Raw genomic sequence first — 12021 nt, 5'->3', positions numbered from 1 at the left:
TAAATGTAGTACGATTATTTTAACGGCTGGGAATTCCGACAGAAATGAAAGTGAAATGTATGAATATATCAAATAAATTTCATATTTGAAAATACATGAGGGTATGAACAGCAATTCTTTATTCCAGCATACTTTTTATGAAGCGCTAACATGCTTTATGAAGTATGCTGGCGTAAAGCATCGCAGTCTATGACCACATGTATTTTCAAAAATATAATTCATTTCTTAAGTGTCAATAAGAAATCTGTACAGGACACTGCAATAAAGAATCCTTTGTGCCCCTGGTGTACCCTTTTACACTCAATATCTTCCCAACATGTTCATAATGACCTTACAACCAATCACATCTCAGTACAAAGCACTTCTTAATGATCCTCCCAGTTAAACATTTATTAATTTGACACTCCAAGTGAAAGAACTGATAGACATACAGGATTCTGAAAAATATCAAGGTGGAGAGGACATAAATGCCGTGAGACTATCCAGTATTATGGTGCTTTATCATGTTTATCACTCTGCAAAGAGTTTTAACTTGATATGACTGTGTACTTAAAGAATATTACAGCAATATGTCACCGTGGAGATGACAGAGCCCTCTTGTAACCACTCGATGACTCTGATTGTGGATTTGACGAGCCCGAGTGGACATAGGGTGCTGGATTACAGTGTAAATCTGTCTGTTTTACCTTTGATTGTGTTCCTTGGTCTCCTCTTGTGCTTCTTCTGTAGGAGGACCTCGTTCATTGTCCTACAATTGCAAAGTACGACAGTCAGTGCCCATCGATCACTGGCCATTATTCACGGGTAAAATGGAGTCTGATAATCAACACATTCCTTGGTACTGTGTGTCTTTTACCAGTTGTTTGGAGCCAAGAAAGTGAAAATGATTGAGAGCAATCTTGACCCTTTTGGATATGCTCTACGTATTGGCCTGTTCTCTGAGAAAAGACACATGGATGACTGACTTCAGTCGTATTTCACAGGGCAAAAAGTGTCTTCAACACTGTGAAGTATTGTGTATAGTGTGCTCCCCCAACATTGTGGGGGGGGGGGGGGGGGGGGGGGGGGGGGGGGGGGGGGGGGGGGGGGGGGAGGGGGATACTGGAATAAACCTACCTCATTACTATGTATTGTACACATCCAAAACATTACAAATGTGCAAATTCCTTACATCAAGGTCAACCCCCAATAGATTTTATTGGAAATTTCCTCATATCTCTACATTTCAAAATGAAATTATGATGACAATATTGAATGACAGTTTTGTATTTATTACACATATATATGAAAGTTTATTTCATTTTTATTCAGTTTGCAATGAAATATTAAGATAATCATCTCTAGATATATTTATATAAAATTATTAGGAAACAGTAAATTTTATTTATTATCTCCATAAATATAGCTATATAAAATGGTTAGGAAACAGTAAATTCCATTTATTTCCATAGATATATTTATATAAAATTGTTAGGAAACAGTAAATTCCATTTATTATTTCCATAGATATATTTATATAAATTGTTAGGAAACAGTAAATTTTATTTATTGTCTCTGTAAATATATTTATATAAAATTGTTAGGAAACAGTAAATTTTATTTATTATCTCCATAAATATATTCATAAATTGTTAGGGAACAGTAAATTTTATTCGAATTTCAAAATGATAGCATACATTGATAAGTGCATTAAATCTGTGCTGAATACTTGCTTCATTAGATACGTTTCTTGTGCTGTTTCAGGGACAGAGAAGAGACACCAATAAAGCATTAAAAAAGAAAAGATTGTACACCACAATGTATGTGTTTTAATTCCCTACAATTAAAAATGTATGCATAGCAAACCTAGTGATCAGCTCACCTTAAATGAATAGGGGTCATTTACTGGTCATGATTAATTCCAACCTGTCCAATTAAGATATCCGATGACTACTAGCAGCAAATCGATAAAGAGTTTTCTAGTTATAGGTTGTAAAGTATTTGACCTCTGTAAAGTAGAAAGCATGGTGACCTTGGACCTATTACACAAAAATCTAAAAGGTCATTTACTAATCATGACTAACACAACCAACCGGACTATGAAGTTTGATCTGGTAAAGGGTTCTCATCATTGGCTGTAGAATGTTTGATCTTTGTAGAGTACAGAGTGGTAGATAAAGGGTTCTCTAATCATTGGTTGTAGAATGTTTGATCTTTGTAGTGCACAGAGTGATGGATAAAGGGTTCTCTAATCATTGGTTGTAGAATGTTTGATCTTTGTAGAGTACAGAGTGGTGGATAAAGAGTTCTCTAATCATTGGTTGTAGAATGTTTGATCTTTGTAGAATACAGAGTGGTAGGTAAATGGTTCTCTAATCATTGGTTGTAGAATGTTTGATCTTTGTAGAGTACAGAGTGTTGGATAAAGGGTTCTCTCTTATCATTGGTTGTAGAATGTTTGATCTTTGTAGTGCACAGAGTGATGGATAAAGGGTTCTCTCTAATCATTGGTTGTAGAATGTTTGATCTTTGTAGAATACAGAGTGGTAGGTAAATGGTTCTCTAATCATTGGTTGTAGAATGTTTGATCTTTGTAGTGTACAGAGTGATGGATAAAGGTTCTCTGATCATTGGTTGTAGAATGTTTGATCTTTGTAGAGTACAGAGTGATGGATAAAAGGTTCTCTCTAATCATTGGTTGTAGAATGTTTGATCTTTGTAGAATACAGAGTGGTAGGTAAATGGTTCTCTAATCATTGGTTGTAGAATGTTTGATCTTTGTAGTGTACAGAGTGATGGATAAAGGGTTCTCTAATCATTGGTTGTTGAATGTTTGATATTTGTAGAGTACAGAGTGGTGGACAAAGGGTTCTCTAATCATTGGTTGTAGAATGTTTGATCTTTGTAGAGTACAGAGTGGTGATCACTGCTTTAAGTACTGTTGGCCGCTTGGTCAATGAAAACTGATGGAGGGTAAAGGTTAATGCTCTAATTATTGGTTTGATGAGTTGTACTAGTACTGAGCTGATTTAGAAAGCAAATATAGGTCATCACCTCTTTTTTATTTTTCCCCTTTAGTCACTATTGTCCATAACACATTAAATGAAAAAGTAGGCTAAAGTTTAAAACTAATTACTAATTATGGAGAATCCGTATTTTCCCACCCACCCCACCCCCTGAAATTTGACGGGTCGGTCAGTACATCAAACAAATAAAATTTTAGTTTCCACCAAAATCAAAGGCCAACTCCTTGTACTCCAGAACAACTGTGTACAAGCTCCCAATCCTCCCTCAGGCTCTTGGACTCTGGAACAAACAGGAGGAGTAGTGGAGAGACAAACACCCAGGACAGTTTCAGGACCCAACTGTCCAGTACCTTAGTGTATTAGAGCAGGACCCAACTGTCCAGTACCTCAGTGTATTAGAGCAGGACCCAACTGTCCAGTACCCCCCCCCCCCCCAGTACCCTAGTGTATTAGAGCAACTGTCCAGTACCTCAGTGTATTAGAGCAGGACCCAACTGTCCAGTACCTCAGTGTATTAGAGCAGGACCCAACTGTCCAGTACCTTAGTGTATTAGAGCAGGACCCAACTGTCCAGTACCTCAGTGTATTAGAGCAGGACCCAACTGTCCAGTACCTCAGTGTATTAGAGCAGGACCCAACTGTCCAGTACCCACCCACCCCCCAGTACCCTAGTGTATTAGAGCAACTGTCCAGTAACTGTCCAGTACCTCAGTGTATTAGAGCAGGACCCAACTGTCCAGTACCTCAGTGTATTAGAGCAGGACCCAACTGTCCAGTACCTCAGTGTATTAGAGGACTCTGCAGTTTTTCATCTTTTAGCATGTTTAGCCTTCACTGTTTTTACTGAGCACTGTGCATAGACGTTCACCTTCTCAAGCAGAGCACGATAATACTTATTAACAAGAAGAACTTGCCTAATAAGAATGACGTCTAACAAGGTTATGTCAACATTCAGACTTCCCAACAAATGGTATCAGCTAAACATATAGATAGGGGGGGGGGGGGGGGATGTCACTTACAAAAAGAGACAATATTTAAGAAAACAAAAAGTAGAGATAACATCTAAGAAAACTTGTCAGACCTTGCTCATTTCATATTTTAGCACACTTATCAATTGTTGTGAACATTTTCTGGTTTTGCCATGGACAGAGTATAGTTCTGCTGACACGTAAAATTCACTGACAACGTCCTCCCTCTGTTCGTTTCTCCTGAATAAAACTACTTTGTTGACTATGATAAATTTTGTGGTCTTGTTCAAGGACTAAATCTATAAAACTGGTGTTCTAGGAATAATAATGAATCCAAGGTACCAATTATTGAACTATCATAAAGTCATTGACAATACGTTGCTAAGGCTTTAAAAACCTGTAAATGAAGCACATAATGATTACAGCATGGGATATGGCATAAAAATGGCATAAAACTCTCAAAGAGAATCAAACTTCACAATAGAGTACAACATAAAATATTGAAGAGAAAAGATATTCTTGAAAGCTCTCACTACAGCAACAACAACAACAAAAATGAAAGAATTTAATAGAGAGTTTTTCATGAGCAAATAAATGAACACTGAATGCCAAGCTAAACATATCCCTCATCCGCAATCATCCTACAATTCAAACTACATTAATTACAGAAGATATGTTATTGATTAATTTCAGACGTGGATACTAAGCACATTTATACAGGATTTTGATTCACTTCCTTAGTTACATGAAGAAAACACGCACCATGTCTGATAATGAACAGAAAATTTTCATTACTTTTAATAAGGACAGTTTGACAATTCAATAATGACTGAATAAATTTTTGACAACGACCATCATTTTTTGTAATGCAATAGCAAAGGACACACACACCAACAAAGTAAGAAAATGAAGATACGCCTCTCAGTTTGTGTAATAAAGTTGTTAATTTCATAATTCTGTATACCAAACAATATGTTTTCAATTGTTCAAAACAAAACAAAATTCCTCATATTACTGGGCTGATACATTATCTTTCTTTCAAATACAAAGTTGAAAAATTTGTAGCAATTAAATCATGTGAAGTTTTGAAATTTGACAGACTTTGGGAAAACTGGAAAATTATTTTTGATCTGTAACCTAGAATAAGAAGTATTCAACCAATAATGCTGAACTAGTAGTGTGAAAGAGTGTGAGAATGTATAAAATGATTAATATGTATCTTCTGCATTACTATTACTGAAGATTATGTGAATATGGAAAAAGAATAAATTATAAAAAAAAAAAAGAAAAAAAAAGAAAATGAAGATAAGGAAAATGAAGAGGACTCTACCCCCACCCCCATCTCCCTAGACTAGAAAAAAAAGTTTTTTGGGGGCAGTTACAGTAGAGAACTCCAACAAACATCTTTGGTTTTTTGTTTGTTTTTTATTTTGGTTATTTCTTCATCTCTCTCTCTCTCTCTCTCTCTCTCTCTCTCTCTCTTGTCAAGATGTCAAGAATTTTTGAGAGGCCAGCTTCCAATTTTTCTCCCCCCCCCCCTCCCCCTGTTAGAAATGATGAGCTACATGCCTGGATAAGGAAGTACAGATAAACAAGAAACAAGCCCATATGTACACAAGGATTCGGGAACAAACAACTGCGACTTTTTTTTCCCATTTTATCAGAAACTTCAAGTATTATTCTAGATAAGATAGGATTAAAAACTAATAAACTTGATGTATAATATACAAATATTTGGTTAATTACTACTAACATTGAAGCTGAATGGCAATCAATATAGGAAGCCTACCAATGTTGAACTTTGGCAAACACGGATCATAATGATTACTACGTCTAAATGACCCTGAGTCTGTTGTTTGACATCATAATAGAAACAAGTTTTATTAAACCAAATCAATATTTCATTCAAATGACTTTTATATCTATTGTACTATTACCTGCTTTTGTTTTCAGTGAAATAATTGCTTTATGTAAATCAATCATTTAGGGTCCTGTTTTCTATTCAGAGACCCACAAATTGACTGTTCTTAAAGTTGTACAAAATTTATTTCCTTTCACAAACAATTTGTATTTGTCAGTTGTGTAAATACTCCATCTTCTGCAAACAAATAATAGAAAAAACTTTCTTTCTATACAATCTAAAGAAGAATGCCCACTTTAGGTAAATTTGAATTTTCGTATTGTGTAAATTAAAATACTCAATACACAATAGCCAGTGGAACATCTCCACATCATTGGAGACACCCATTTCACCCTAAATACGAATTTATCATTAAAATGAGAGACCTGTAAAAGTTTAAAGACCCATTTAAATTCAGATGGCACAAAAATACAAAGATATATTCATCAATATACAAGAGTTCAAAGAAGTTTTTTCTTTTATAAGGACTACAGTAAAACAAAATTTTTCAAATGCCTCCGAAAACAAATTTGTCAATGCCGATATTGCACGAACATCTGATATCAAAATATAAGTATAATCATAGTTCATTGTGACAATTTACTGAGCAGTAACTAACAGAGACAGATAGCAGATAAGAATACAATAAGCCACGCTTGTACCTCCCAGCTGATCTCAGTCTGTGATAAAACCTTTGATCCTTAATCACAACTATGTACTCTGGTGTTTAATATTAAATCTTATTAATCGGATAATGCCATTAAATACTTGTGTTTGACCCTACAATCAGGTTCAATATTACACATTATTCTAGATGGTAACCTGTAATTAAGAAGTTAAGAGATGTATTTAACCACTTCTAGTTGTTTAGGATATTCAGTTAGCATTAGCTACAGATGGTGAATGCCGCCAAGAGAGTTTATACTTCTCAAAATGTGAAAGACTTTGCGATCAATGATTTGCCATTGATAGATAGAGAGTTTGTATTTGTCGCAAATATGGTGAAATCCCTGTCTTTACATTGGATTAAATCCACCTTATTGATCAGTGAAAATAAACAAAGAATTTAAATGTCGCTGTACGTACAATATGCATATTTATGGTGAACACTCAGTTTTTCACATGCACTCAACGTGTGGAACTTCAGAAATGGCAAGCGGGGATAAGATTCGTGCAAAACAACAGAGATGCCTATTAAAAGGGCACTTGTTTTAACAATTTATGATGTTTAAATATTTTCGGTGGAGGAGATTTTTAAATTTTACTTTGACGCTGAGACAACAAACTTCAGGAAGCAAATAACTTTTTATTTACCATTAATTCTACGAATGAGCACTTTAAAAGTAGAGACGTAAAGATTACAGATGAAAGTGTGTATATGTTTGCGAGGATGACTCAGTGTTGAAATCTGACAACATACATTTACATGTTGACTAAGCAACTTGAATCGAGTGGAAAGTGCTGTTTAGTGACCAGTTTGTACCATGTCAAAAAGTAATTCTGAGGAACTATCTAAATCATAACAGTTTCGTCACAGATCAAGAAGGAGTCATTTAAAACAAAATGTTTTATCCCGAAGGACAGTGTTTGAGGTAAAATTCATTCAATCATTCAAAAGAGTTTATGAGAAAATATAAGACTAGAGAGAAGATTGTATGAAAAAGAAAAAACTATGACATTCAGAATGAAGAATTTTAAACTTTTGGAGAAAGCTGCTGGTGAATTGGTGAAAGCCATTAGCCTGGGAGACATTGAGGAGATTCAGAAGCTACTGAACAAGTACAAAAAATTACGCCCAGATATCAGCACGACCATCACGACGGACGGCACTACAGCTCTCCACTTCATAGCAAGATGGCATCGACAAACAATCTTAGAGATGATATTGGAACCGGGAATCGAAATCAATGTACATGACAATGATGGAGCTACTCCGCTGCAAACCGCTTTTCTCCACAACAACCTGGATACTGCAAAGTATTTCATAGAATATGGTGCTGATGTGAATGAGTCTAGCTCTATAAAAACTGGTGCTAAAATCATTCATAAAATGGTGACCACTGGACGGCTAAATGCAGTGAATATCCTTATAGAATGTGGGGCTTCAATAAATTCTGCCGACAAAATGGGGCGCACTCCCTTACACCTCGCCATGATCAGAAACGACGTGAACATGGCCAAACTTTTGCTAGAGAAAGGAGCAGAGATAGATGTTTGTGACTTAAACGGCATTAATTCCCTACATTTGTCCATAATATACCAACATCCAGACATTACTAAACTGCTTATACAACGGGGGGCTGATATTTCCTTCAAAGACAAGTCCGGTATGCTTCCTCTTCATTTATCCGTGTCTGCTGGGTTTTTAGACATCACCAAACAGATACTCAAGAAAAGCAATGCTCACATCAACACCAAGGAGAGGCTCATGGGAAGGACACCCTTGCATCTCTCGTGTGCAATCAACAACCTGCCCATCACAAGACTTCTGATTGAAAACGGTGCCGACATCAATTTGACAACAAACTTTCGAAAATCTCCATTACACATTGCTTCCACAAACAGGGCCCCCGAGATTGTTACGTTATTATTAAGAAATGAAGCCAATGTGAACATAATGAGCATTGGTAATAAAACTGCCTTACATAATGCAATAGAGTCCAGCCAGGTCGGTATCACTTACTCGTTACTACAATACGGAGCCAATCTGAATCTCCGCGATCTTCATGGCCATACGCCTCTTCATTACGCAGCTAGACTAGGCAGCTCAGACTGTGTCAATGCTTTGCTTAGGTTTGGTGTGAATGTGAACAGTTACGATAATACCCAGAAAACCGCTCTGCACTTTGCTGTCATGAACAATCACCTAGACACAGCCCTCTGCTTGATTCGCGGAGGAATTAATTTTAGTACGAGAGATGAGGAAAATAAAACAGCCATGGATTATGATGAGTCGGGAAGGCTGAATGAAATATTAACCAAAATGTATCGAGTCTAGATCTCAAAAGATTATTTCTTCTGGAACACCCCGAATTCAACTAACCATTCTTCAGCACATTTTATAAACCTGTCACTCCACGTTTCAGCCTGGATACCTGCATTTAACAACGTGAGAAAATGACATTAGTTTTTTCTTGACCCGTTGGTGTGATCTTATCTTTTTTTCCCATAGGTCTATGGAAGATCTAAATTGATTGCAAGAGATTCAAGGGCTAAAAAGAGATTTAAATTTCAGACATTATACTTTCAATGTTTAGAGAAAACCCGTCCGTCAATAAGCCATAAAAACAATCAGAAAATTCCAGCAATTTCTAATGTTTAATGTCAATTTTTGCTGAAAAAGAAAAAAACTGTTATTGCCCTTTTAACACCTGGTCAATAACTCTGTTACAAAGAAAAGTGATTCTCAGCTGAAATACATTCTGTGTTTAGTTTCCTCTCTATCTATATTGAAATTTATGTACATATACTTTGGGTAGTTATTAAAAATGTAATTGAAACTTCAAGTGTTTTTTGACATGATATTTCTTGTCATTTTATGGGTGAATAGCCATTTAATAAAATGGTTTCCATCTTTAAAATACGCTGTGTATCCTACCCAAACTGGTGGAGAGGATATGAAATTTTGCTTTCAAAGTAAAATACACACCCAGCTATGAAGATTAACGAAAGTTATCACCTTTAAAGGCATTAATATTAAACATCCATTACAACTACTGGGACTTGTTCAAACAGGTTGGGAAATCAAAACAATATCATAAAAAGATAATGTTAATAATGAAGAGGGACAGATCTATAAAGAAAGATAGAATTCAAATTAATCGTGAATAGATAGTTATTATATAGGATTTTTACCAGGTTTGGTCCCAATCTTTTAAAGTTCAACTTTTTGTCTCTACAGGCAGAACCTGAATACTAGAAATAAAAATTAGTTAATATCGGTGTGTGTTGGTAATTAGTTAATATCGTTGTGTTGGTAATTAGTTAAATTAATATTGGCATGTGTTATTTTAAAAAAAGCTGAAGGTAGTGGTGATAATGACACATAGGTGTTCAAAGTGAAAGGTGTTCACCAGTTTCTGAACAATAAGAAGAGATCGAATAGCTATTGAGTTGATCAACACAACATCAAAATATGTAAAGCTGAGGCAGGGAAAGTGGGTATCGGAGTGTTACAGGGCCAACTGATTAAATATCAACAAATTTTTAACGATTGCTAGGGAATGTAATGAGAGAGGAATTACCTAGGTAACAGAACTGAAGGCTTACTTTGTAAGCGTCCAACAGTCTGTTACCAACAAACACTAAAGTCATTGTATTAAGCGGCTACCTTCTATATTATAAACGGTTTTCATTTCACTGTAAAAGAGTGCTATTGCACTAAAAACATAAATTTACACTGGAGAGTGCATGCACTTGTTACTTGTGTTTTTAGACTTTGTAGAAAATTCAAATTACATTGAAATAAAAAATACAGGAGGCTCCATGGAAAAATTTCTCCTGATTTTCAACTCTTCTCATTCACAGATTAAAATTTGATCTGATATTTGATACAATAAAATTGATAAATAAATAAATGGATGCCTGGGTTGATATACATTTTTTGGTTAAGTTTGGTTGTAATAAGTATGAATATAAAATCAATAAAAGATAAGGAACTTGTAAATTTTATAAGATGTTGAAATATATTACCCCTCCCTAGATAATTCTATATAAATTTTCCCCACCGTTTTTTGACATAATTGAGAAATTGATCATAGGAATAAATTACATTTCAAATTGTAAATTGTATTCATTTTACTTTTAAAAATCATAAATTTAGTTAACAACTTCATAATTTTTGAAAAAAGTGTGTTTGTAGCAAGTGTTCATTAAACCAATCTTTTGTGAATACAAGAGTGAGATTCAAGCTGCAGTTTTTAAATAGGACGTACCAAAACATATTAACCTCCTCAACAGAAGTGAAAATATATCCATTTTCTGACTTAATTTGTCTATAATTGAGAATTACCTGGCAGAAAGTCAGAAATACTGTTAGGTGGCTCAACAAATTTTATATAATTAAATAACCAAAACTGATTTCATGATTACTGAACATAATGCATGTATGACATGCAAGAAATTCCACTCAAGTAGTTTTCAATAATCTGATAATCCCCCTAATACTATAATTTAAAAAAATTATTGCAAACATATGATTAAAATTTAACACACAGGATTTAACAAATCAGAAAAGTCAAAATGCAGAACAGTTTTACATTGTCTTAGATTTTCATATTCCAATACACATTGCCAATTGTATGCGTAGATCCTAATTGCTTTTCCTTAAGATGCCGGTATTTAGGTCCTTGTACAAGAAATTATTTAGTTGTTGGTAGATGATATTTAAGTCCCACTCCCATTTAACACATTCCATATCTAATGCAATTAAATTATATGTATCACCCCTTTTAATATTGATATTTCAAAACACTGAAAAATTTAATAATTCTGAACATTTTAGATGCCAATGTCAATATCTTCTTCATTTCGTGCAACAAATGTATCTCGGCCGACTAATTTATGTAAAAACCAAGACTTTTTTTCTTTATCATCGAATGTAATTTCCAATTGATTTTAACCCATAGAAAGATTTTTACAGCATAAAAGTTTATTGTATCAAACTAAAGGACATTAATGTACCTAAAATCAAATCCTCTCAGAAAATCAACAATCCCTCAGGAATACGAGTTATTTTCTCCGTGATAAATGTGCCTGTGGCCATGGTGATGGCAAAGTAGAGATATTGATGTGTTGAATTTGTAAAGCTTCTCAGATACTTTGATGATTTTGATATTATATATAAACAGCTTATACGCAAATATTGAATTTTTATGCAAATTCAGTTCAAGCCGTTACAAATTGTGCATATCTATCAACTTCATACTTTGCCCTACTCGATGGCATTCTAAACAAGTTCCTGTCTATTCTATATTAATAGCTGAAATAAAATGGAATGTACTTTGAAGTTTCATGTTAATGCATTTAATAATCTATAATTGATTTCAAATGCCCAGTATTTTTAATCCAAACCGTTTGTGCAAACATATATAAATGTTCAAAAGTTTTTTATTACAAATTTCTTTACTTTTTTAATTCACTTTTGTTA

General features: G+C 34.5%; 2 protein-coding genes across 2 annotated transcripts in view; one reads left to right on the top strand and one right to left on the bottom strand.

Annotated features, from left to right (window-relative positions):
* The window catches only part of LOC125669474 (uncharacterized), a 120252-nt gene that overhangs the window by 46857 nt on the left and 61374 nt on the right, over positions 1 to 12021 (bottom strand). Inside the window, 1 exon segment of the mRNA XM_056162689.1 lies at positions 687 to 748. Within this exon segment, the coding sequence (XP_056018664.1) occupies positions 687 to 748 (62 nt within the window).
* On the top strand, positions 6810 to 9379 carry LOC125669466 (serine/threonine-protein phosphatase 6 regulatory ankyrin repeat subunit B-like). Its single transcript, XM_048903978.2, has one exon. The coding sequence runs from the start codon at positions 7546 to 7548 to the stop codon at positions 8869 to 8871; it is 1326 nt and encodes a 441-aa protein (XP_048759935.1). The 5' UTR covers positions 6810 to 7545; the 3' UTR covers positions 8872 to 9379.

The sequence above is a fragment of the Ostrea edulis genome, chromosome 4 (genome assembly GCF_947568905.1).
Source record: "Ostrea edulis chromosome 4, xbOstEdul1.1, whole genome shotgun sequence".
Taxonomy (NCBI): domain Eukaryota; kingdom Metazoa; phylum Mollusca; class Bivalvia; order Ostreida; family Ostreidae; genus Ostrea; species Ostrea edulis.
Note: the sequence above shows the minus strand (reverse complement) of the source record. Positions and strands in the feature narration are given on the sequence as shown.

Coding starts and splice junctions, on each gene's coding strand:
- LOC125669466 (XM_048903978.2), top strand. CDS start 7,546: ATGACATTCAGAATGAAGAATTTTAAACTTTTGGAGAAAGCTGCTGGT.